Source organism: Pyxicephalus adspersus, chromosome 4 (assembly GCF_032062135.1).
Source record: "Pyxicephalus adspersus chromosome 4, UCB_Pads_2.0, whole genome shotgun sequence".
In the NCBI taxonomy this organism is placed as follows: Eukaryota; Metazoa; Chordata; class Amphibia; order Anura; family Pyxicephalidae; genus Pyxicephalus; species Pyxicephalus adspersus.
The window spans coordinates 151,824,382-151,851,949 of record NC_092861.1 but is presented as its reverse complement, the minus strand read 5'-3'; the positions used below and the strand labels follow the sequence as shown (position 1 = coordinate 151,851,949).

Sequence of the window (27,568 nt, the reverse complement as noted above, 5' to 3'; positions counted from 1 at the left end):
GTGGACCCCGCAGAGTTTTACTGACAGGTAATTTTAATAATCAGGAATTATCAGGATTAATATTATCAGGAATTATCATAGAGCTTTTGTTATATTAATTGTTTTACTGTGCCAGAGAATGCAATGTGAAACCAAATGAATGCAGCAATTATTTGGTTTCACGATGCATTCTCTGGCAAAGTAAAACAATTATTCTCAATAAGAAGAAACAAGAACACATGAGAAGAGCATGCAGTAATATGCAGCTTTTCATAGAAGAAAATTGTTATTAATATTGTTAGCCTGAGCAAAAAGGTTACCATTGAAATTTACCTCAGAAAGCTACAAATAGAGCAGGAGGCATAAGATTTTTTCCTAAATAAAATTTAAAAAAATTCTTAGGCCTTTTTCTTTATTATAAATTTGTTCCAGATTGAATGTGAAGCCAAACCTCTTTGTTTCCATATGAAAATGTTTTATATCTAATGAAAAAATTCCTCAATTTTTTCAATAAAGTTTGGCCCGGACTTGGTCCAAGTTTTTAATTTCGACCCTCTGTGTATTTGAGTTTGACACCCCTGACCTACACCAAACCCAAAAGTGAAAGGCTGGTGGAGGAAAAACCGAGCCCAGAAGTCAGGTTGCTCAAAAAGGTCACAGAAGCCACATTATAGTGCCTGCCAATAGGCAGAATGTTTAATTTTGAAACAGCTGATGGGTTCCTTTAAAAAGTGCCCATTTTAACTATACATAAAAGGGTAGACAACCCGTAGACAACACTGTCTGTATCTGTCTGTCATTTGCAACCCCTATTTAATGTACAGCGATGCGTAATATGTTGGTGCTATATAAATTCTATTTAATAATAAGTAACAATAGTAACTCCAGCACAAACCTCCCCTTGATATATTTTCTGCTTCTTTTTTTGGCTGTTCCATCTACTTTGGGTTTTTCTCTCTATGATGCATCCTCTATCACATATAACTAGTAAATAAATCATCATGGAGAGTGGGACCCCTTTGTAAATTTTGCTCAATGTGAGCAAGTACAAAAATCTAATCACCCAGGGATAAAGGAAACCGTTGGTGATTCAACTCTCCATCCACCAAGAACAGAATCCTTTAATAAGAATTAAAATATAACACAAATTTACAGAAATTGTGAAATGTAATGGAGTCGTTTGACCTTACTGCAGACGCTGAGCTCACTTCCTGTCCAAAATATAGTTCCGGGTGGAGCTGTAATGTTGTAAGTTTGTGTTTTTGTTATTGCCATAGTTTGTGGTTATGCTATTTTGGGGCTGTATGTCTGTTTTGCACATTTTTGCATTATTATTCATACATACTCATGTTTGTGTGAATGTGAGATATCCTTGCTATGTTACTTGTATTTTATGCCAACAACCACAAAGCTCTACAATCCGCATACATTATAATCAGGTACACAGTGTTCCTGTGAAGGATTTGCTTGCTGTCCTAGTTGTCTCCTATCAGTCATTGTGGAGGAGAGGACCCTGCCCAGAAGAGCTTACAATCTAAGAGGTGGGGGAAGTAGGTCCCAGGTTGGAATCCCAGCCAGGACACTACCTGGAGTTTGCAGGTTCTCCCTGTGTTTGTGTGGATTTCCTCCTACACGCCAAAAACATGCAGTTGGGTTAATTGGCTTTCCCTCAAAAATTGACCGTAGACTGTATTAAAGACATATAACCATGGTAGAGACATTAGATACTGAGACCCTTTGAGGGACAGCTAGTGACAAGACTATGGACTTTGTAAAGTTCTGTGTAATATGTTGGCGCTATATAAATACAAATGAAGATTATTAATATTGCTGGCTGGATTTACATGATATGGGTTGAATGATGTAGGCCATAATCATAGAACCCAGAAGAGACCAGCAGCAAAGGATGGAGAAGGAAGCTGCATGGCATATTTCTTAGTGGATTATTAAACAAGAGATTAGGATTGAGAAATATTTATTTATTTATTTATATTTAATATTTGCTAACATCCCACACCAAACACATAAACAACAACTTCTCAGCAATCTGAGAGAAAATTAGGACTTTTAAGGCAATTTTACTAATATATGTCCAACAATCAATTCTAAAAATTACAAGTTTCTTTATTATATACAATTAAAGGAATTTTCAAAAACACTTTCTCAACACGTTTTACATATAATTTTTCTGCTCAAGAGTTATATTTGGAACAGGGGTACTCACTTTTCATAGTGATACATAATATTCTCCTTAAAGGGGACCTAAACTCAAAATTTTTACTCCACATAAAAGGGTAGACAACCGAGGCGATCAAGACAGAATGGAGCGCAAAGCTCTTGACTGCTCCTTCTGGACATGCCCTGATCTCAGGCATGCGCAGAGGGAGCCCTTTCTTTAATGGAAGAAAAAAAATTGTCAATGTCACGGATGCGCAGTGAGATTGGCAATCTTTTTCCCTATCTTTGTCACCCGATCTGGTGCCTGTGCAGTGTGAGATCGAGTGATGCAGGAAGAAGAAAGAAGAAGATGGCAGCGCCCAGCGCTTCCTCCGCACCAGCCTGAAGAAGGATATTGGGACGACAAGGGACTCAAACCATCAAACCTGCTGACGGATAGACAGTCTGCGGGATTAAAGGTTGCTCCTTCTCTCCATTAAGTTGGCAGCCTACAGGCAAGGGTAGTATTGGAACCCGCAGTTCTTAGTACTCAAAAAGTAAAACATTCAATGCCAATGGTGTTGGTTCAATTGTCCCTGATATTATCCACCTTCCAATTTTACCTCCAGCCGTATCAAAGATCCCGTTTTTAGCCTTCTGTTAGACTGCTAAGTCACATCTCTTATGAGATGTGACTGCTAAGTCACAATACTTATTTTAGGTAAGGAGGGCACCATGATTAAAAAAAAACTTTAGAAATATGGCCCCTATATAACCTTCCATATCATCCAATGATGTCGCCTGGATGGCGGGTTGGTGGAAACTACTCAGAAGCCCATTGAGTTCTGGAGAAAGCTGTTTATAAAGGAATGTTATCTGTGTCGTAATCTTCCCCACTGGCGCATTCTCCAAAGCTTGACTTATCTTGTGGAATCCAAGATTTTTGCATCGGTATCTAAGTACTGTAAATATTTGTTATTATGCTATTTCAGGCCCTGGGCACGTCATTTACATCACAAACAAACCTAAATGGTTCCGCAGCCCCTGGAGGTCTAATAAGATTTAACACCATTTCCGTTATTAAAATAGAATATTTGAATGGTAATGCACGCGCCTCTTTCCATTACAAAGTTCTGAACAATGCCCTGGGGTTATTAAAGCTGCCAAGGTGAAGATGTAATATGCGGGGTCGGTCTAAGCATGACGTCCTGAATACCCGGCAACAGAATATTATTAGAGCATTCCCTCAGCATGGACGCATACATGCAATCATGCAGCTAAACAAATAAATAGGCGAAGAAAGGGTATCTGGTACTCAGATTAATGAAGACCAGATGGCAATGGAAAGATCCAAAGGGAGAATGTGCCCGAACTACACTGCAGGACATCTATTTGGGAAAAAGGTTGGACGTTAGTTGCCCACTTTATTGTTTAGCTAGATAACACAAACACCCATCATGTGCAACAACATGCTTAAAGACGAAAAGTAAGCGATATAACTTTTTTTGGTCGACAAGAATTTAAAGAAATCAGTAAATCACTAACTCTAATAATTTTATTTTTAGATTACTCACAAACTATTCTATATGAAGTGTTCTCCCTAGCCTCTTTTAGCTGGGCACACCACCAGGCACTTTTCAGTAACCACCCGGCTGTTTTTGAGTGGTTACTGAAGAGTTGGGTGACATAACAGGGGCTGCTTACAGCTTTCTTCCCACCCTGCTTAAAAAACATTCTGGCAAGAATACTGTATACGGATAAAGGTTTAGTAGCTGTACCCCAAAAATGGAGTATATGGGTACAAAGCACTGTTAATGTTATAGCATACAAAGACATTTTGGACAATTGTGCTTTTCCAGCCTTGTGGTCACAGTTTGTTCTTTTCTGTACTAGCATAACAAAGTAAATAAAAAGGTTCTTTTCTGTACTAGCATAACAAAGTCAGCTTCAAAGAGACAAGACAAGTTTGATACAGAGAAAATTAAGGGGAGTCCTGCTCCATACACTACTGAACTATTCAGCATTATTATTACTTAATCTCATTCAGTAAACACTGCACAACAATTGTGTTTTATGCTTACTTCATATAGATGCTCGGGCGGCAGTTACCAGATGGATACTGGGCAGATGACATCCTGTGCACCCCCCAGTGCTATGCTCATACCAAATAATGTACTGACATGGTTTTGATGGTCAGCAGCTGCCCCTATTCTCCCCTAATAATTCCCTATAGGCACTGGCCTGGGTCAACTAGCCCTTAAATCCTAATTCTATGTAACCGGCTGTAGCCAAGGGGTACATCATCAATGGCTGAATGGTGAAAGAAGATCACCAGTATTCATGTAAGTCCACGGTGGAGTCAGCAGGTAAGATGGCACCTTCCGAGGATGCAGGTATAACAGGTCTTTGACCTGCAGGGCGGTTTCAGCCAGGTCAGTATGTGCTAAGTATGCTGTTCCTGCTGATTATGGCAGTAGCTTTGTTATGTTTTAATAACTAATAAGATTATTATTATTACACAGTATTTGTGTAACGCCGACATATTAGGCAGCGCTGTACAAAGACCATAGCTGTGTCACTAGCTATCCCTCAAAGGAGCTCACAATCTAATGTCCCTGCCATTGTCATATGTCTTTAATACAGTCCATTTTGGTAGCAAGCCAATTACCCTAACTGCATAACATGCAAACTCCATGCAGACAGAGCCCTGGCCAAGATTGGAACCTGGGACCCAGCACTGCAAAGGACCAAGTGCAAACCTCTGAGCCACCATGCTGCCTAATGTATGTAAATACCAAGAATAAACTTCTCCTTTTTGCCCTTTCCCCCTATTCTCATTAATATACCATTTATAAAAGTGCTTTGTTCAATCTGTTTAATAAGTGCAAAGGAAAAAACATTGATCCTGACAAAATCTCAGATAACGCCTAAAAGAATCTCAAGCTCAGCCTGGTTTAACTTTAAAGAAAAAAAACATCCCCTACAACGCTAGGGAGATGTTTTGTAGTTCCAGAGTGACAATGCAATTCCTTTATACAGTTCAGTAAGTGAGCACTGTCATCCTAGAACAATGACTGGCAGGATCACCAGGTAAAAATAAAGAAAAACTATTGCAACCATCTTATCTTAGGGCTGGAGAAATAGAATACTTACATTACATTTAAAACAATTTGTACATTTGTTAACTTTTAATAGAAAAACCACAAGCAGTGTTATTGTGACACGTAGTGACATGGCTAAATTTATTGTGGGAATCTATGCTTCAATAGCTTAGATCAGGGCTGTCCAACTCCAGTCCCCAGGGGCCACATACAGGCCAGATTTTTCATATAAAGATTTTTCCAATTCTTTGCATTTCATACTTTACTAAATTTACTGCTGCCTATTGGAGAAATAATAAAAATGTATCTGGAACCTGGCCCTGGAAGACTGGAATTGGACAGCCCTGGTGTAGATGGCTTTCGGACTGCAGCTTCATTGTAAATAGGTCCAACTGTGTACTATGGAATGTGTTGCAGCAAATGAACCCTCTGCGTTATTCCTAATCAAGTGTATTGGTATATATCTTGTAATCTTGTGTCTAGCAAGCTACAAAGAAAAGCAGAAGAAAAAGCGTGGACATCACCAAGCTCAAGAAAAATAAATCTGGGTGTTAAGAGGGGGATAGCTAGCCAGTGATCCCATGCTGTGCACCACCCCAGCATTGCTTTCTGTTTATTCTGTCACTTTCAGCAGCAAGGAGAACAAGGAAATAGCAGCATCCCCTGCTTTCCTTTAGCTGTGCAGCCTGAGATGTACTTTTTCAGCATCTCCGAGGCTGTGCACAGCTGAAAGGGACTTTAGGAGCAGATTAGTCCCGGGTTCATCCTGCCATTTCCTGCTGGTATTTTATAGCCTTTCTGCTCAGTCACCAGTTGCATGTTGTAGCGTTAAGCTGGGCTGACCTGCTACTGGTATGGTATTCATTAAACTTACTGTTACTGACCCTGCCTGCATGCTGCCTTGACTGTCCTTTGCCGGTTGCAATTTCTGTGAGCTCCTGACCCTCTCTGTCAGTCCTTCCCCAGATGCCATTCTTTGCACAAAGAAGTCCTGGGGGCAACCATATGCTGGGAAGGAGCAACTACCCTCCCAAGGCTGAGCGGGGTTTGCTAAAGGTGAAGACTGTGGCGTAAGATTGGGTGAACTGGCATCTGGTGTGCTGGACCAGGGCCTAGGGCTATGTATACACAATGATTCCCATTCCTTTATCGCCTCAGGGCTAGTATCAGACAAGAATCTGACATGTGTACAGTGCTTCTCTGATGTCATTCATGGATATATCCTGGTGGATTCACGAACAATGAACAATTGTAATACAAGTGAAGGGGAGAGAGTGCAGCGGGGTGCCGATCTGTCGCTCTCCTCTCTTAATGGAGCAGATCAGCGCTGTATGTATAGCGCTCATTTATTTATCTTTGTCTTTTGTCGTTGGAAAGGATCGTGAATAATCCAACGTGTGTACGTAGCCTTACTCTGGACTTTTAGGAATCAAACCACCAAAAGGCTGCTGACAGCTATGTACCAGCTCTGACACGGCACGGCACCACGTTAAAGTGAACCGTGTACTGGCCAATTGTCTTCAAATAAAGCGAGACAGATTCAGAACATATTTCTAATAATGGTAGAGCTAAGAAACCCTTCTGTTTCCTGTCTGTCATTCGTAACAGGGAGAAAGAAATCTGTATAAACAGGCCAAGATGGAAATTCTCCTGCGTTATTTATATAGAAAGTTGGTGGATACAGTGAATCACTTCCCGGCCTCTGCAAAATCCATGTCACCACCAAACACTTCATTATGAAGAGCGCTATGACATGACTGGAAGCTTAACCCTTCAGGATGAAACCAAAAGGCATCGTTCTAAAAACAAAAAAAAAATTAATTTGGCATGATAAGTTTTCTCTCTGTCCTACATATACAGTATTTATACAATCAGTACATACTTTATTAGTTACACCTGCTTGTTATCCAAAATGAAAAATCATGTGGCAGGATCGGTGACCATGGAATAATTGCTGGGGCCAGATGTGGTCGCTGCAACTAATGGTATGGAAAAACACATTCAGCCAGTGGATGTTCTATGGCAGTGTTTCTTGATCTTTTTAGCTTTGGGGAACTTTTGAAATAGCTTTCAGGTCTTTAGAGAACGCCTCCTGTAATTACTATATCCACAGCTCACAGTATATTAGTGGGGTGGTCAGTGAGAAGAATGCCTCTTACATTGCTGGCCATTGGGAAGAATTTCACGGTTACAGATGAGTTGATTCACCCTTACAGCCAAAAAGATCATTGGGGTCACTGACCTCCGAGGAGCAAATTGCTTATTGCTCAAGGAACCCCGAGCAACCTCTGGAGAAACCCTGGTATAAAACACTGCACTATGGGGGGAACAAAAAGAGAATGATTGAGGCTGAGAACTACAACAGAAGCCATAATGGGGTCCCTCCTGTCAGATAAAAGTATAAAAAATTAGGGCACGGAACCCAGGGCAAGGAGGGGCTTTAATATAAAGTAGGGAAGGAAGAATGAAGACAGCAATATTTCTTACAGCAGTGTACTAGGGAAGGGTTCAGGAACAATGGGGTTACTAAATGAATACAGGCTGAATTACCTACATGCAAGGAATAGTTTGTTTAGTTTAGTAAACGTGATAAAGCTCCACTGACTACAGCCACCCAATCACATTGAAGCAAAAATAATTTTTTTTTTCAGTTTGGTCATTGATTGAGCATTCTTTGGAAGTTGAATTTTTACCACAGTCATTAATCTAAGGCTGGGTACACACATCCAATGGTTGTTGTCCGATAATCAGCTCAGGGCCGATATTGGACAGGAATCTGGCATGTGTACAGCGCCCGTCATCCAAGAATCGTTAAAGATCCTTTTTAACATCAATTATTGCACGTGTATATGTAGATTAGGTGAATTACCCCTGCAAATAGAGAATTCAGCCTGGTAAGTAAACAGCCTAAAATCTTTAGTCAATCAGCCCCAATGTTTTTTTGTAGAAAGGAAGAGAAAAGAGCATTGGACATGATCAGGAATACATGGCTCACATTCAAATGGTGGCCAGGATGTTTCCAAACCACCAGCTTGCTGCAAACGAGAGAGACATCAGTATGAGATTACTCAAGATCCTTTGCAAGGCCAAGGATCCACAGAATGACAATCTAGCGCTGCACATGAGCCTGCTCTTGCAGTATTTGCAATAAGACACACTGTTTACTTGATGCCTAATATATTGCACATCTTGACAGTTGCCATTGCAACCCGGATCATTATTGTTATGACCACTTCACCTATCAGAGGGTCTAATGTTTTGGCTGAGCAGAACATATGTACAGGTTGTCCCAAAAGTCTTCCTTTTTTCTATTTTATTCCAGGTATCATTCGGAGAGACTTAAGGCTATCAGCCATGACAACTTGGGCTTTGCAGTTTTTGTAAGCGAATCATTCCCTTAACCATGGCTCACCAATTGACATTAAAGCAGCGTTGCAAAATTGCCGCCTGGCAAGTAGTTTTTCAGTGCTCAACTGCAGTTCAGCATGAGTTTAAGAAACTTTATGGCCGTCACACTGCTGCAATGGGTAACACAATTTACGCTATCTAGGGCAAGTTTCTCAAAAAAGGATCTTTTCTTCCACGCAGCGGAAGGCCTGCTACTACCAATACTGATGTAAACACTGAGACTCCTGGAGCAGGCGTTCGTGCAAAGCCAGGGAAAGTTCATCCGAAGGGCTGCACTGGAACTCAGCATCAACAAAAGCTCGATTCAGCAGATGCTTCAGATGCGGTAACACGACCACCGTTACAGGGGAAAATTACCTGGAGATGCTCCAGGAGTTGCCCACAACTTCAGGCAAGGAGTGACCTAGCTAATGTCTTTTTTAGACAAGACTATGGATCGGTTGAAGAGGACCCCTTGAATGGCTCCGCGCTGGGGCTATATCAAAAGCAAGGTGTATGCCACTAAGCCCTGTCACCTGTCACAGCTTGAAGAAAGAATCTGCATGGCCTAAAGTTGGGGAAGAGATGCTGCAAAACATTGGAGAGGCTTGCGTCCAAAGGTGGCTGAAAGTTGTCAAAAATGGAGGCACTCAAGGAGTTTGAACGTGATGGCAAGCCTAGCAAGTAAAACTGCAAAGTCTTCCTTGTTGATGCTAAAAGTATGAATAAACTCAGTTTCTTGTGTAATTTTTAGGAATTCATTAAGGGTGTATAGTGACTTTTGGGACACCCTGTATACACACACACATGATAATGACAGCAGAGGTTGGATGAAGAAATCCAGTTCTTGTGAAAAGCTTAGCTGAGTAAAAGCACTGCGATACCCCTCACCCTTAGCATAGAAAAGTTCCAGATGAGGATGGCCAAGCTGTCCAGGGACATTCTGTACTGGTGATCTCTACCCTAAGCTTTGCAGCCATTATACAGCTGTTGGATTGCACTCAGCCCGGCACAAGCTGCTGGGTGTAATGCTACAGCTGTGCGCACAATACACAAAGGAACACTAACAATTATAACAAGTAGAGTTATAAACAACACAGAAGCAATATCTTATTGTGAGATACTATGCTCCTATTACTGGTAAAAAAAGGAACATATGCACATGTATTTTTTTGAAAACTTACAGAATAAAAGCAGCATTAGCAGGAATGTAACATTTTCAGCTTTCTCTACTCCGAATTGACAGGCTTGGTCTAAATAAAAACAACTCATAGTGGATGTGAAGTTGGCAATACAGCCAACCTCATTCACAGGTTTAAAGGCAGCCACTAGGGGGAGCCTCTGTTAATCTCCATAAAGAAAACATAAAAATATGGCCTGTGAAAATCGAAAATTACACTGAAGGTCCCCTAATGGTAGCTGTTCCCATAAAGTAACAGAACAACTAAATATAACATTGACTATCTTAAACCCAGGCTGTACAAGGGGCCTGATCTTACCTTTACAACAAATAACGCGTTTCACATGACTGAAACAAAGTGCAACTTTTCAGAAACATTTAAGACTAAATTCTTGTCTTCAGCCCTGCCGTTTCTATTCCTTTTTCCTGGTATCCGGTGGCTTTTCCTTTTTGCTTTACATTGCATGGTGTATGCTCCATGCAGTGTAGAGCCCGTCTTCATTCTTGGCAGTGCTGAAAATACACCTAGATGTAGCTCAAAACTGAGTGTGGTGGACCCAAAAGAGTCAGTAGTGAAGATAGAGGCTTTGGTGGATGCAGTGGTGACAGGTTCCTGGACCTGACATTGCTGCAGGGTGCTCAGAAAAAAGTAAGTGTGCACCATAATGGATGATAACAGTTTAACATGGGAGACTCAGAGACCTTTGGAAGCATCCCAACTAAATTATAGGATCAGCGAGAGCATCTCATTTGGTTGCCTGGAGGTTTCATCCTTTCTCCAAGGGGCTGGAAGGAGTAACAGTTTATTATTCCATTCCCTATGCAAGATAAGGTGACAGTGTTTGTGTAGAGCTCCCCCACCAACCATCCATGTAAAAGGGGACACCATTATTTGGCTCAGGAAGTGATGTCACATCTCCTCTTGATATTCGAATCCAACTGGCATTGTGGTTTTAGTTCTGGCTCTAATTGAGTTGCAAGGGAGGGCTGGCAAGGTGGGTATCAGTATTGAAGGGTGTTTTTAATAAGACACTGAATGTGCAAGGTGACAGGGTCTCTTGAATGCTGTTAATCATCATCTGTACTACATACACTTGTGTTCACTTTAATAGCTTTGTAATAGACACTTACTAATTTTCAGGAGATTAATTTTAGTTTGGCCTCCTAGGAAGGTTTACAGATTTCCTTGTCAAGTCTTTGAGAACAGAAAACAACACTGAGAACAGTGGCCTAGCAGCTTCAATGTTTGCGCAACAGCGGACAGAATCACGGATGGTTAATAAAGCTCCAAACCACATGAAACAAAAACATGAAAACATAATTTTTTCTGGAACAAATTTTTCACCGGCCACTAAATGATATTCTGAAGGAAACAATGAATTTCACTAATGAGAACCCTTTCACATTTCCAAACCTAGAAAACTACACAGGGAACCTATAAATAGGAAATGACTGAAGGGGCACAAAATAAAGCTGGGACTAATTAACAGCTCAAGTGTAGTTTGAAGGAATGTGAAGCAGCACTAAATTTCATTGAGGATCTTCACCTTCAAAAGTTTATTCCATATTTTCTTTATCTTTTTGCTCTACTTAGCATTCAGACCCTGTCAACTGTGTTAATCAAATTTTGAAATATCTGGACACCCAGAGGGGAGTAATGATGTGGGAAGTCAAATCATTGTATACGTGGCACACATATGCCGCAGTCCTTGTAACTGCATACAAGCTAGGAGAAAGTAATGAGAAAAGCAGAGGTCAGCAGTAAGTTGCATTGGGGTGCATTGCAAGGTGCAGGTAATGTAGGGTGCAGAGGTCAGGAACAAGTAACACAGAGATTAAGAGTAACACAGAGCGTGGGGTAAGTAAAGCAGAGAGCAGGGGTCAGGAGTATGTAATGTAGTGTGCAGGGGGACAGGTGCAAGAAATGCAGAGATCAGGAGTAGGTTGCATAGGGGACAGGAGTTAGTAATGGAGAGTGCAGAGATCACAAGTAACACAGAGCATAGGGTAAGTAATGCAGAGAGCAGGGGTCAGGAGTATGTAATGCAGTGTGCTGGGGGACAGGTGCAGCAAATGCAGAGATCAGGGGTAGGTTGCAATGGGGTGCAAGGTGTAGGTAATGCAGGGTGCAGAGGTCAGGAGTAAGTAATGCAGAGATCAGAATTAATGAAAAGCATGGGGAAAGTAAAGCAGAGAGCAGAGATCAGAAGTAATGAAAAGCATGGGGAAAGTAAAGCAGAGATCAGAAGTAATGAAAAGCATAGAGAAAGTAAAGCAGAGAGCAGGGGTCAAGAGTAAGTAATGCCAAGTGCAGAGATCAAAAGTTGTTTAGGATTCAGGAATATGCAGCAAAGATCAGGAGAAAGCAGCTCATGCATGGGTCAGGAGCAAGTAATGCAACCATGATTGTGCTGGCTTGGTGTGTAGTGGGATTGGAATATACCAGTGTAGCTTTTGAATCTTTCCACCAGGCAGAAGCAAACGACCTATTTATTAGCTGAACTGATGTGGCCATTTAACAAATGTCAACTAGTTAAAAAATGTCAACCAGTTAAAGAATCAGTAACTAATGACTTTCCTTAAATAAAAATACTGTTTACCTTTTTTTACACAATTTTTCTCATTTCTGTGCTGCTGATCTTCCTTCAGCCTCTTTTAGCCACTGGCCATCTACATTTACTTCCTTCCCCATTGATAACAGTTCATTGCTCAGCACTGGCATTCCAATGTCTGAGCGATGTGCATTAGCATAGCTACTTGTTGTCTGCTTTATGGATGTACATGACAGGTAGAAGCACCATAGAACACCCTATAATAGAAAGTAGTTCAAACGGAACCTTTCATGGCAAGATCTCCTGGTATAATTACAAAATTACCTTACATGAGATGTTAGTAATTAGATTACCATCTGCTTTGAACAATGAAACATATTCTATACATATATTAGTGGACTTTAGGAACTTTATTAGGGCTGGGTACACAACGTGAAATAATTGTTATTGGAAAGCATCTTTCACGATCCTTTCCAACGACAAAAGACTGCACAATGCATGTACAGCGTTGTTCTACTGTATGGAGAGGGGAGAACAACAAATTTCATTATGATCGTTCCTCGTTCTGGTGGATCCAAGGAGGACAGGACAACAGACAACGAGCGCTGTACACACGCCCGATTCTCTTCTGATATCAGCCCTGAGCCGATTATTGGACGAAAATTATCTGAAGTATACATAATTGTCCACTTTTTCTTGTTCTGGGTGTCCGCTGAGAGCTCAATTTTACCAGCTGTACAGCAAAGGAATTTTACCAACTGTACAGCAAAAAATGCACCCAATTCCTGTCTGTAATGTGCGCTCCTAAAATCACCTGCAGGGATTAACAAAGAGCATGCACACCTTGAGAAATTACCATTCACGTAACGGCAAACACTTACTTATCCAACAACAGAAATATAATATATTGCCGCTTACAAATCCCTTGATATGGTGGATGCATTAGTTTCCTCTTTTCGGAACCGTTTTTTTTTTTGGGGAAATTTAGAGTTCTTATAATCTCATGAGATGATGCTCCTGCACCTTGCTGGCTGTCTTGTCATAAGATTTCGGTTAATTAGCATTTGCTAGGATCTCTAAATATATAATAAGAATGTTCCTTGTTGCTAAGAATTGCATACAATAAAACACAGATTAACAGACACACAACACAATCAGGACATATAACCGCGTGGTCACTGTACCTCTCCGCTACAGGCTTGGCGATACTTTCAAATATCCCTTCTTGCTTTGCGTCTTGGTCAAAGGTCTCTTGAAATCTGCAAAACATCCAACAATTAGGAGCTTTTCTCGCCTCGTTGTGTGAAACACAGAGCAATTCATAAAGCCAATGTTTTCCCAGATAAATCGGTCATCCTGTACCTCATAAAACATGGGCAGAGTGAAACAAAGTGCTCTTCTGTTCCCTGGCACTGCCCTCCCCGCTACCATTGTCAGCAAAGCCATGACTGAGATTAGCTCTGAGTAGTAAAATTCACTTTGCTCGGTGAAAATGACATCAATATGGTATTTATATTTCCCATTATGAAAACACTGAAAGAACGGGAGGGTGTGGGGAACCAGGTGCACAGGGTTGCCAGATTTACACAGCTCCAGCTTAACTAATGCAAGGAAATTAAACACTTTCAGAGTGAAGGATTCAGAAATCATTTTCTTCATATGTAGAACCCTGTCAGTCATCAGAAAGATAAATACAAAACTGTTATTATAATAATGAAAGTATTTACAATATATATTGATCACAAAATTATTGAAAAAAGTTTTTAACCAGTTGTGCACCCTGAGTAAGATACATACCCCCCCAAAAATAAAATTACACGCTGTCTAGTATACCCCTTCCTTCTATCCCCAACATCACCCTGGGCAGGTTTGCCTACCAATCCAAACTCTTAAATTCACATTCAGGAGCTGTAGAGCTGCTGCTGTCAAGAAAAATGGAATGTCAGTGTTTATAAACAGATACCAAGTGACATTGTTAGGCCTGAATTTTGTGTATTTTGTGGTGCTGTCTCGTTGGCAGGAAACTTAAAGATTTAAATTGAATGATGGGTTTGCTTTAAATATCTGAAACAAAAAAAAAAACAGTTGTGGTTGTCACTAGCAACTGAGTGGAACATTGCTTGATGCCCCAGATACCAGAGTATTGTTTTTATTGTTATTTAATTCAGCTGTTCAAGCAGCCACAGCTTTGTTCCTTGCTACCTATTTCCAGACAATGTACAATGCAGAGCCAAGAGGACCACTAGGCTCTTCCTCCAATGTCTCAAGTAACACAGGAGAGAGCAGATCTGGGAGTACTTCCTCTCAAGAAGAGGTAGTTTGTGCTGATTTTTTGCTTAGAGTGAAATATTTATATTAAATTTCAGGGGGATTTTTGATTTTGAAGAGTTGTGATTTGGTGAGGGAATATGTGATGTGAAAGGCAAATAACAGAGGTGTGTTATGTGCATTGTATATTTACGACCCCTGCACTCTGTGCATTTTATACTTTTGTCCATTGCGTCTATGTGTTAAAAACACACTCACAAACATCAGCCGCCTGAACGCACTCCTGTCCCCTGCGCTCTGTGAGTTACGCACTACTGACCCCAGCGATCTGAGAGTTTTGTACTTCAGACTTCTGGATTACACACTCCTGCACCATGTTGTTTTGAGCACCTCCTACTGTTAACGCAATTAGGCCACACAAAGTACTGCCAACACACCACAGCTTTAAATTGTGCCCCAGCTCTTTATCAATTCTAGCAGCACAACCTGGTAATAGCAACTTAATACCCAAAGCTTGAGAAGAAAGTGCCATGCTGATTTACTATAGCAACCAGATTCTTACCAAACTTTTGATTCTTAACCAAACTGCCAACCGGGCCGATTGGTTCATCTGGAAATGGTTCACTGCTGAGTGCAAAAGACTCACAAAAGTTATCTCTGCCATAAATGAAATTTAATGAGTGAAGATTGCCCACCTGAACTTGTATGTTTCCCTTTTATTATTAACAAATCCATCTGCCAGATCCCGGGGCACGGTAATTTCCAACGAGGAGGCTCCAGATTCATCATGGTTGAGGGAATATATCTAAAGAGAAACAGCAACAAGAACATTTAAGAACCGATGGGAAAACACCCGATGGGAAGTAGGTTTTTCAGGTTTGAGGATGCCTGACCATCACACTCATTGAAACTCGCTGGAAATAATTTAACAATAGCTGGAAGAGCGAGTATACTATCAACACTTGCCACTGTTTTTTTATTAAATTGTTTTCTACTTTTTTATCTTTGGTTATGGTAGTATTGCCAAGGGAAATATGAGGAAATGGCTACCATCAATCAACCTGTAAATGAAGTGGTCCCTATCTGACTTACTGGAAGGTCTAATGTGAAAAGCTTGCACTATGCAGTAAAATCAGTGTAAGCCATTCCAGAACAGGAAAACAAAAAAATATATAAAATGAACGAGAATTGAATACAGAGGATTGGGAAGTTGTGATATAGAATATGTAGGGTGTGGGGTGCAGGGGGTCACAGATGTGGGGACTTATGATATACTGGCACAGCAAGAGGAACACAAAAGTTGTAAAGCAGGGATCTTTTAACTAGCATACCAAGGTGTTTCCTGTGCATAGCCATTATATATTACAGTGTTTAACCCCGAAATCTTTTAAAGCTGGGTGGTAAAAAATTGTAGGCGGGTGGCCGCCCCTGTATTGTGACCCAGCAGCCGGCTGGTTACTGAATAGTGCCGGATGGTGCACCCGGCTAAAAGGGGCTGAGGAGAACACTGTATTATTATCCAGTAATTGTATAGCGCCAACAAATTACGGTAATGTCCAAAAAAAGTATGAATGAACCCCTACACACCTGTGGATCAGAAACCTTGCTTGGAGATGCTATATGAAGACATTGAGTTTATACTTTTATTTGAATATTATAATGTGGTGTTATTACTTCATATAAAATGCATGTTATCAGTCATATATACTACTAGATGTAAGCTCTTCAGGGCAGGGTCCTCTCCTCCTGTATCACTGTCTGTATTAGTCTGTCATTTGCAATCTCTATTTAATGTACAGTGCTGCGTAATATGTTGGCGCTATATAAATCCTGTTTATTAATAATAATAATAATATATTTCTTTTTTGCTTTGGACTGAGTGGAGAGGGGTACAGACTAAAATGCGTGCAAGGTATGAGGTCAAAAATCTTTATTCTATTATATCAGTTCAATATTTTCCTTACCTGCAGTCAATAGGCGTGAGTTGTTAAAGCTCTCCAAGACATGGAAGAACCTGGGTGATCCATCAAGCCTAGAATGGATTGAAAAGAGCTGAAAACTCATAGCAAATGATTCTTAAGAAATCCATTCCAGGTTTGCTGGATCTCCCAGTTTCTCCCATGATAGTCTATCTTCTCCAGTCCTGGAGAGCTTTAATAACTAACCCCCTTGATTAATGAAGATCAGGGGATAGCCCATTTATTGGGGATTTAAAGGTGATGGTTGGACTCGGGAAGAACGTAATGATTATTATGGTGCAGCAACTGACTTAACAACCGGGAGTCTCTGCTGGGGGGATTCACCCCGATGATCGCTGTCCTGGGGCTTTAAAGAAAATCTAAAAAAATGATTTTTTATTGGAACAGCAATTGAGGGTAATCTTCTCATAGGGGCCACCTATTTTACTGACAAATGTCTTAGAAAAGATTTTACCTAAATTTGCAAAGTTTTACCCTGACTTCCTGTTGTGTCTATGGGACAGGAAGTGACATCTTCCTAATGGAAAAAAAAAAAAACTAAGTGTTAGCCCTTCTCGTTTCAAAACCCAAGCACATAGATACATTTGAAGAAAGGATTTATGAGGCGATGCAAATAAATGATTTTATTTTTTAGAAAACCAAAAAAGAGAAGATAGGGGATAGGAGGAAGCGAGCAATCTGAATGACAGTTACAATCCTGCAATTCTGGACTCAGTAACCTCAGATGGGAAATCTTGGTGGATCCATTGCAGATCTGTGACCAGAATAATAGGGCCGCGTTGTGGCGTCCACATATACATAATATACTCCTACTCATGTCACCGTACAATAAACAATTCCTTATATCCTGGATTAGGGGACACAGTCTGAGCTCTCAGATAAACAGGAACCGTCTACAATCCATCAGGAAGAAATGACAAAACCCCTTGAAATATATGGATGTGTTATAGCAACCAATGCAGCAATAGTCAGGCAAATAAATACGACACCCAGCAAATATTTCCAGCTTTGTGGGAAGGTTCTGTATATTGAAGGAAGTTTTATAGGAATGATGAGTGGCAGGCTCCGATCCCTGAGGAGGGGTGGGATGTGTGTGGTGATTTATGGTCACCCCATGTCAATAGACAGGACAACAGCGGGAAAAGCATGGAATCAAAACCTGATCCCTACTACTGATCCCCAATATTACAGCCAGAATAATATCTTCTCCAATACTGCCCCCCACTATTGTACGCCTAAAGATATATCCCCCAATACCAGTCTCTATTATTACTGAACACCCAGAATAATATCCCAATACTACCCCCCACTACTGTACACCCAGAATATTACCCTTCTTAATTATACCCCCCAATACTGCCCCCCACTACTCTACACCCAGAATATTACCCCTCCCAAAACTACCTACTCCGAATTGTACACCTAGAATTATACCGTCCAATACTGCCCCCCACTACTGTACTCCCAGAATAATATCCTCCCCCAATACTACCCCCTACTACTCTACCCTAAGAATAATACCCATCCTAATTATACCCCTCAATACTGCCCCCCACTACTGTACACCCAGAATAAAATCCTCCCCCAATAATCCCCCCTAATACTCCACACCCAGAATAACATTCCTCCCAATACTGCCCTCCCCCCACTAATATACACCCAAAATTTTACCCCCCCCCCCCAATACTGCCTCCATTACTGTACACCCAGAATAATATCCCCTCATCACTGACAGTACATCTAGGATTAACCCCATTGACATATATCTTCTGGTTCATACGATCTCTAATACCTCACTGTTCTAGTAACCCCTGAGTATCCGGCCTGCTGTCCCGGGATCTCTCGGATAAAGTGTTTAGTAAGCTGCAGTAATATTACATTCATGTCAGATAAACAGGAAATTGTGCGCTATAAATAACCAGCCAGCCATTAATCCCAGCAGAGACAGATCCGGGACACAGCGATGGCGTCACTGGATGACACTTTGCCAAAACAAAGAGAATATTATAAATGCAAACCCTGATCAGCACAATCCTTCCATAGTTCCCCAAATCAGAACCCTACCCCCACCCCAATGACTAGTCATTACCCCTCCGACCCTCCCATTATATGTTGCATTGTATCTCTGGGTTTCCTAATGGTAATACCAACCGGGAACACCTTGTCAAATACAAAATAATTTGCACGCCACAAAAATCCCCCTTCTCTTTTTTCTCTTGATTCATATGATTACCTGAATATAATGTGTGAATATACAGTTTATGGTTCCTTGGTCTGATGAAGCGGATTTTGCTGTGTGAAACGCGTCACCAGTAGATACCACTGTTAATCTTTATAAAAGATTATATGAATGTATCAAATTATTCAATTGAAAGCTTGTTTTTATCTTTTTTGTATATGTTACTGTGGATTCAAATTGTTGTAAATTATTAAAATTAGGGTTTTTAACTGATATGAATTATGGTATATATACATGAAAAGCCCCATTCTCATCTTCTAGGGGTATACACCACAATCCTATGTATTCATTGGGCCTGATTTATTAAAGCTGTCCAAGGCTGGAGAGGATAGACTTTTATCAGTGAAGCTGGGTGATCCAGGAACTGACTTTGAAGAAAGCCATTCCATGTTTGCTGGATGACCCAGCTTCACTGATGAAAGTGTATCCTCTCCAGCCTCGGAGAGCTTTAATAAGTCAGGCCCAATGTCTCAATCACAGGAACCATTGCTTGTATACTATACTTGGTATAGTAGATGCACAATCTGAATAAGCTACAGGTGTTTTTAAAGAACAAACTGATTTTTTTTATTATAGATGTCTCTTATATTTGCGTGTTTCACATTTCTGTGTTGGATCCATAAACCTCAATTCCATCCAGAAGTACAAGCCAGTTGCCTTCCCATAAAACTTCCCAGTAAACTCTCTCTATATATAACCATCGTTCCCAATATGATAACGTGATTCTCATGGATTACGGGACTGGATCACCTTTTATGTTTCAGTATGGCCTGGCTCCCAACATTGGGCTGTCTCCCTGCCTCCGGCTCCTTCTGACTCGCCTTAACTTCCTGGACCCTGTCCCTTTTGGAAGCCATGGCCGTTAAAATAAGACGACTTTCCATGATGTCACCTAGCAACTTAATATGCAGCTAAATAAGAAGCCAAACAGAGATATTACTTTCTACATTTTTACCATCTCACCTCATTTTCTTCTCGCTGGCTGACCCCATGCACTTTTCTTTCATATGTTTCGATGTAGTTATAAGCAATTCTGGTATCTCTGCTTTATCGGCCATCCTAATCAGAATTTAATCCTTCAGCCAATGGTCCTAATTATGGTAATCTCAGCAGGGTAGGAAGGTATAAAAGATGGCTGCTCACTCTTTTCCTTAAAGCAGAAACTTGCAAATAGTCATATGCCAGAAAAAGATCTTCGGCAGTATACACTTCCTGCTTATCATTTGTAAGATGGCATGGATGGCATGGACGGGCCAGGTGCAAATACTGTGCACCGGTGCAGATAATTCACCAGTGGCTACCCAACACCTGGGGGGCAAAAAAATTTGCAGAGATGGCAAGAAAAGGTACAGAGCCTGTAAAACAGAGCATACTTTCAGGTTTATAACTACAAATCATGTCTCCCCCAACAAAACAAAAATTGCCCCCAGTCCACCCTATAGCCATCTCGGTGGCCAAGTGGGCCATACACCACAGGTCCCCAGAATTCCCTTTCCTTCCCTCAATCAGTATAGCACAGCAATAAATGAACAGTTGTTACCTTCTCCAACCATGAATCTACAAAAAAGACTCATATGATGAGGTGACAACACAGAAGAACAACTTGAAGAAATGGAGTGCTGTCATCCTGTAATAGAAAGTGTCTGAATAAGGAGTTTCCATGCAGGATTACCAGATATTATTTTATTGGAATGCGCATAAAGAATTTTTAGGTGTAGCGGTTTCTTCCCTGGAAATATAGATCAATGTGCTTGAGATACCCTTGACTTGATATATGCCAACCCCCCAAAATATATATATAGGAGATTGAGTAGACGGAGGTTTTTTTTTGGCAAACAGGTATTGTATTAATGATATGTTCTCAAAATATAATACAATACAAACAGTGAATAAAAAATGTATTTGATTTATTGTGGTTGTGATAAATTTATAGACATCATTATTCTGTATCTTGGTATTCTCTTACTTTAACTTCAAAAAAGGGATGTTCGATTCCATTTATACTGATACGACCTCATTGTATTTTCTCGAATATATTATATTCTTTAAATAATCCCCAGCTGGATCATATTGGACATTTTGTTTATCGTGTTATGTAATATTCAGTACTTATCTTTTTTGTACGCTATCATTTTTTGGTTTACATATTTTAGCATCCCAATATGTGTATATACATTAACATTTTCCAGAACCTAACAGTGTTCCGTTTATGTTTGGCCATCCCTGAGGAAGCCTATTTTGGGCGAAACACGGCAGGTATATACGGTCACATGTTTGCAAGTTCTTTGGCTGTTTGCAGATACTGTACTAAATGAACTTTTATGGTTAGTCCACTGAATACTTGTTAGGTGCCCTTTGTCTAGTGCCAAGTTTTTGGCCAACAAATGATTGATCCTTTTTTGTTCTCATGTGAGATTTAATTTTTTCACTGTATTCACCCTCTGTCTACTCAATCTCCTATATTTATAATTGGAATGCATATTTAACATTACATTATGAAAGTATTGAAACAGTATTTGTAGCTAGTTTGTTCCCCAGTGCATGGAAAACAGTGGCTTCTGTTGGGTAAGGCTCACTGCATAATCTATAATTCATGGTAAGGTAGGTTGACAGAAGCCTACTATCCTAATATAAGGTATAAATGCCTTATATTTTGCATCTGTCATTGAAATAAAACATACAGACACCTCCTATAATATTCTTTTGCTGACTCAGTATCATCGGCATCATCTGACGTTCCTCAGCACAACATCCTTTGCCCACATTTCTCATTTAACTTTGATCTTTGGCCTGTAAATGTTTCCTAAGTGGCACGTATTGCTAATTCTAGGTAACATATCTAGTGGTAGTTATTTACAATCTCGGACTTGTTCTTGTAACGTTGAAGATGTTTTGTAGCTTGACTAAGCCACTTTATCCCTTCCAACGAGCGTCAGCAAAATCTCCGGTAATTATATTCATACAGGTACGCCTAATTCCAACCACCATGGAATGTGACGAGGCAGACGGTTGTCCAACAACAAGATAAAAGGTGTGGAAGTTGTGGAATCGCCCTGTTCTGGTTATATGATTCCATTTTCAGTATTGCAAAGTCGTCCTCAGTATAGGTTTTTCCATTGATATGACTTGTGTGAACTGTTGTCAAATTGCCTGCAGACTATGATGGTATTATAATAATCATTTAAAAAGTAATAACTTTTATAAAAGATATTCAATCATTCCCAAGAAAGTTTGTGATACTCTTGTTCCACAGACATGAGCTTTTAACTGTATTCTGGGCTCCACAAGGAAAAGCATAGTAAAAAATCAAATCCATTAAGAACAAAAGACAACTGCTGATTGAAGTCACCCCCGGGGCTTCCACAGCACTCTGAATGAGTCCTTGGAAAGGACATGAAAATTGGGATGTTCCTCATTATGGAAAAGACGAGGCTGGCCATAGTAGTTGGGAGAACTCAATGATTACTTACCAGAACAGAAGACTCATAAATCTCTCTGCCAGCTGTGCAGAACTTTGAGCCGGACCAGCTTGTACTGCATATGGTTAGCAGGTGTTGGAAATATTACAATTTAGAAGCAGAACTGAAAAACAATAGCGGAGTCCTGCACAAGGATCCGAGACAGTCCAGACATGGATGCCACAACACTAACAACAAATCCACCAACATGGCTTATATGATGGAATGGGTGACAACCTACCACAGCTGCTACCGTTGGACTTGTTTAAGAAGTCTGTGGCTGTGGCTTTTGGCCACCAACAACAACGTCCTGGTGCAGGGGGAAACATGGCCAACTGGCACTTTTATGATGGGGCAGATTTCTGGGTCTAACCTAACGAAGGTTTGCCATTGGTTTTTGGCCATGGTAGTTTGGCATGTTCCTAGGACATGGCTTGACACACTTACCCTGCAGCTCTTTGAATTTGGTTATTTGCAACCTTGGAGCTACCATGGAACTGGGTACAAAAAGAAAGTAGTGGGTGATTCTATGATCAAGGTCTAGATAGAGAAGTATCTCAGCTTTGGGCCACCTGCCCAGGTATTACCCAGGGCCCTGCCTACTGCACCACAGGCCTCATTGGGGTGGAGGTGGGATAATAAAGCAATGGAGGCAACCTTAGAGGTTGTTTGCCCCCTGGCTCTAACACCAGATGCGTCAGTATGAAATGTTTACATACGAGGGTCTCCTGCATCCTTTTGTTTGTATGGGGCCCCCGTGTCACCCCCTACTATTGTGTTGTTCTAATCCATTATAAATAACATCATTCTCCATGAACATGTGTTTAGTTATTTTCATGTCTGATTGTACAATCCTGCCTAGCGTTCATCTAGACATAATGACCCCCTCCAATGGATCTTTTTATTAGCGTCGGTCTTGGAGCCCCAGCAAAGGAAAGTTATGCTGTAAAAAGGGCAGAGGGATCCCAGATGGAGCGTTTGTAACATTAAGCAGGTTTTTATTGTGGGGGCGATTATTCCTTTATCTCCTGAGCGTGTATTAGGAGCGCTGCTCGTAATCTATAGTTAGAATCAGGAGATTCGCAGGGAACAGCCAGCAGATGCGTAGTATTAGCTCTGGCACAGGGAACGCTCTTTTTCCATCATATTTTATTTTTATCATCTCACTGTGTGCCGGCTGTTATTATTCTTACATCCCATCAACACTTAACATGCAAACTGAACTCACCATCAGGACACACGTGGCTCTATGCATTGCTGACCAGCGTAAAAGTAAAGCCATGTTCACTTTTTTCGCTTACTTGTGCGAATGAATCCTCCTCAAAAAGTTGCCAAAATATATTTTTTACAAATTCTGGAGATTTGGATATGATTGAGCACCTCTAATGCTAACAAATGCATTTTCTTATTTACAGTGACCCTACTGGTAAAATAGAGGAACAGTTTGCACCCTTCAAACCCCTTCCACCGACCCAAATCACTGGCTAATAGTATTATTATTATTATTATTATTATTATTATTATTAATAATAAACAGGATTTATATAGCGCCAACATATTAAGCAGCGCTGTACATTAAATAGGGACAGACAATGACAATCATACTTATCTTACTCCCATAGTGCCCAAGGGGGGATGACGTCAATGCCCTTGTGGGATGATTCTTGTGGAATGCAGAGCAATCCGAATTCTACAGATGGCACTCATGGAATGGACTGGAATATCTTCGTTTAAATGACTCCTTCTCTGCATTCTACAAGAATTTGTCTCAGGACAATGACATCACACCCAACAAGGTGAAAAGCAGGAATATGGTAAGTACTATCCTAATTTTTTTCATTTTATTGTAGGTTTTTTACCTGCTAATGGAAACTAATCTGCGCAGTTTTGTGGTGGACAATACAAACACGATCAGTCCCTGGGCATTCCCAAAGCCAAAGAATCATTTCTGTATGACATATAGGGAATCAAGTCGATCTCTACACTTGTTTGGATATATAAAAATGTAATATTTACCATTTAAGTTTCTCTTGCTATGGATAATAAGTTTTCATCATTATGTTTCCCATTCATGCCTCTCATGGTGCTAACAACAAGCATTGGGTAGTGCACTTTGTGTCCACGTGTCTCTTCCCATGGATAACAAATTATAGATGGTTTGCTCCATATTCATGTTTCTTACGGCATAGATGACGAGTTATAGATGGTGTGTTCTATCTTCATGTTTTTCATGGCATAGTTGATGAGCCATAGATAACGTGTTCCATCTTCATGTTTCCCATTGGAGTACGAACTATAGATGGTTTCTCATTGCATAGGAAAGCAATAGGTGGTTGGTCTATCTATATTTTTCTCATGACATAGATGATGAGCTATCAATGGCATGTTTCTATATTCATATTTCCCATGACATTCACGTGTTCTAGGTGGCATGTTCCATCTTCATGTTTCTCTTGGCTTGGAATACGAGCTATAGATGGTTTCTCATTGCATAGGCAAGCAATAGGTGGTTGGTCTATCTTTATTTTTTTCATGGCATGGATGATGAGCTATCAATGGCGTGTTCCATATTCATATTTCACATGACATTCACGTGTTCTAGGTGGCATGTTCCATATTTATGTTTCTGATGGTATTGATGAGCAATAGGTGGGGTGTTCTATCTTCAAGTTGAGTACGAGCTATAGATAGCTTGTTCCATCTTCATGTTTCTGTTACAATAATTTTTATTGGGTTTTACAAGGTTACAAGGTATAACAATAAAATGATACAATGTTACAAAAAAATGAATTAACATGAAATGATATAAATTAAGTTAAAACATAAAAGAAAAATAAATGCATATAATGTAATAAAGATAACTTATAAGAAGGAGATAATTAATGAAGTAAGTAAAAGAGAAGAGAAATAATTCTTTTATATTAAAAATTAATATTCTTTTATGGGAGATATATATAACTGTATTATATAGAACGAGTATCAATATTTATTTAGCATAGTTTATCAACGGGTCCCAGATCTTTAGAAATCTATCATGTGTATTTTGTGTAGGTTAGTTTCTCATTTATCATATTATTATTAATTTTCTGAACTCTTACTTTATAATTGAGAGAGGATGTTTTCCAAGAGCTTGCAATAGTCATTTTTGTAGCACAAAATATGAAGTTTATCAGTTTTTGTTTTGTTTTGGGTATGTTTGAAATAGATTTATTTATTAATGCTTCTAGTGGATTTCGTTCAAGATACATTTTTAATATAGTATGGATGAGGTTTTAGACTCTAACCCATAGTTTTGTAACTCTTGAACAAGACCACCAAATGTGGGTCATAGTACCTTCTTCAATACATTTTCTGAAACATTTAGAAGAGTAGTCAGTAGCAAATTTAGCTATTCAAGATGGCGTAAGATACCATCGGTATAAGATTTTGTATGAATTTTCTGGTATATTGATACTGATTGAAGAATTAGCATTCTTTGTCCATATATCCTTCCAAATATCATCATCGATGGATACATTTAACTCTCTCTCCCAATTCAGCATATAAGAGGGTTTATTATGTGACTTAGCAGATAGTAGTGAGTAGGGATGAGCGAGAAGGCCCCTGACCTCTCGAGAAAATTTCCCTGAACTTCCGATGGGTCCACCAAATTTTGGCAAACCAATTTCACGAATTCCATTGAAGTGCAGGTTTCCACGCTCCCCGGGTTGATAAGTACAGCACGGTTAGCGTGGGCAGGTTCTGGCACAGCTGATTGGGGGCACTCAAGTGCTTCCAATCAGCTGTGACTCCAAATGAACTCTCAGTGGAGTTTCTCCAATGAGAGTTCATCTAAGTTCAGTTCCCATGGTCACCAGGCTGATAAGTACAGCCCGGGGAGCATGGGAACATGCAGTCACAGCTGATGGGAGGCACGCGAGTGCTTCCAATCAGCAGTGACTGCAGGCCAACTCTCAATGGAGTTTCTCCATTGAGAGTTCATCTAAGTTCAGCGAGAACACATGTTCTGTAAGCAAGAAGGGCCCGATTCACCCGATTCGTCGAAATTAAAAATTTTGCTTGCTCAACCCTAGTAGTGAGGTTCATATTAAAGCGATGAGTCCGTTAGTAAGTGGATTTTCTCTGCATTTACATTTAAAGGTTGTTAGTTTTAGTACAGAATATTTACTTAGAGATGAAATGAAATTATACATTTGTAAGTAGTTTTGTTTTTCAGATTCTGGGATTTTATGTAAGGATGTAAAGTATGAAAAAGGTTTTATTCCTTCATTAGTAAGAAGGAATATATGTCAGTAAATCTTTTATCTGTCCACCATTTAAATTTGGAAGGGTGTTCTAAACCTGGAGGGAAGAGGGGACTTTTTATTTTAGGTAATAATGGTAAATGTGTTGGTATAAGGTTTCCAGAGAATTTAACATTATCCCATATTTTCAGTATGGGACAAGACAAACTATAATGATGTTTCTCATGACTTGGAGTACAAGCTATACATGGTGTGTTCCATCTTCATGTTTGTCATTGCATAGACAAGCTATAGGTGGTTGGTTGATCTTTATTTCTCCTATGGCATAGATGGCAAGCTATCAATGGCATGTTCCATATTCATGTTTCCCATCATGGCATTGATGAGCTATAGGCGATGAGCTATAGATATTGTGTTCCATATTCATATGTCCCATGGCTCCGAGTACAAGCTACAGAAAGCGTGTTCCATATTCACGTTTCCCATGGCATTTGTGATCTCTAGGTGGGTTGTTCCATATTCATGTTTCTCATGGCATAGACAAGTTATGGTGTTATAGGTGGTTGGTTGATCTTTATTTCTCCTATGGCATAGATGGCAAGCTATCAATGGCATGTTCCATATTCATGTTTCCCATGGCATTGACAAGCTAGGTGGTGTGTCCCATAAACTATCATTGGTGCATCCCATATTCATGTTTCTCATGGCCTAGATGTAGAGCTATAGTTGGAGTATTTTTCACTCAAGTTTCTCTTGGCATGGATGATGAGTTATAGATGGTGTGTTCCATATTCAATTTTTTTATGGCACAGACAACAAATTATAGGTGGCATGTTCCAAATTTACATTTCTCATGGCATTGATAAGCTATAGGTGGTGTGTTTCATATTCATGTTTCTTATGACCTTGACATAGAGGTATTGTTGGTACATTCCATATTCATATTTCTCATGGCATAGATGAGCTATAGGAGGTGAACTCCCTATTACGGTTTAGCATGGCATTATTATGCTATCAGTGGTGC

The 27,568-nt window shown here is 40.1% G+C and overlaps 1 protein-coding gene across 1 annotated transcript in view; it reads right to left on the bottom strand.

The window, feature by feature from the left end:
* Positions 1 to 19,900, bottom strand: part of KIF6 (kinesin family member 6) — a 127,731-nt gene extending 107,831 nt beyond the window's left edge. The window contains exons 1-4 of the mRNA XM_072410311.1: positions 19,806 to 19,900; positions 18,837 to 18,933; positions 15,320 to 15,429; positions 13,541 to 13,615 (exon numbers count right to left, since the gene is read on the bottom strand). Of these exons, the coding sequence (XP_072266412.1) occupies positions 13,541 to 13,615; positions 15,320 to 15,429; positions 18,837 to 18,933; positions 19,806 to 19,900 (377 nt within the window). The remainder of the gene's footprint in view (positions 1 to 13,540; positions 13,616 to 15,319; positions 15,430 to 18,836; positions 18,934 to 19,805) is intronic.
* Between the last annotated feature and the right edge of the window lie 7,668 nt (positions 19,901 to 27,568).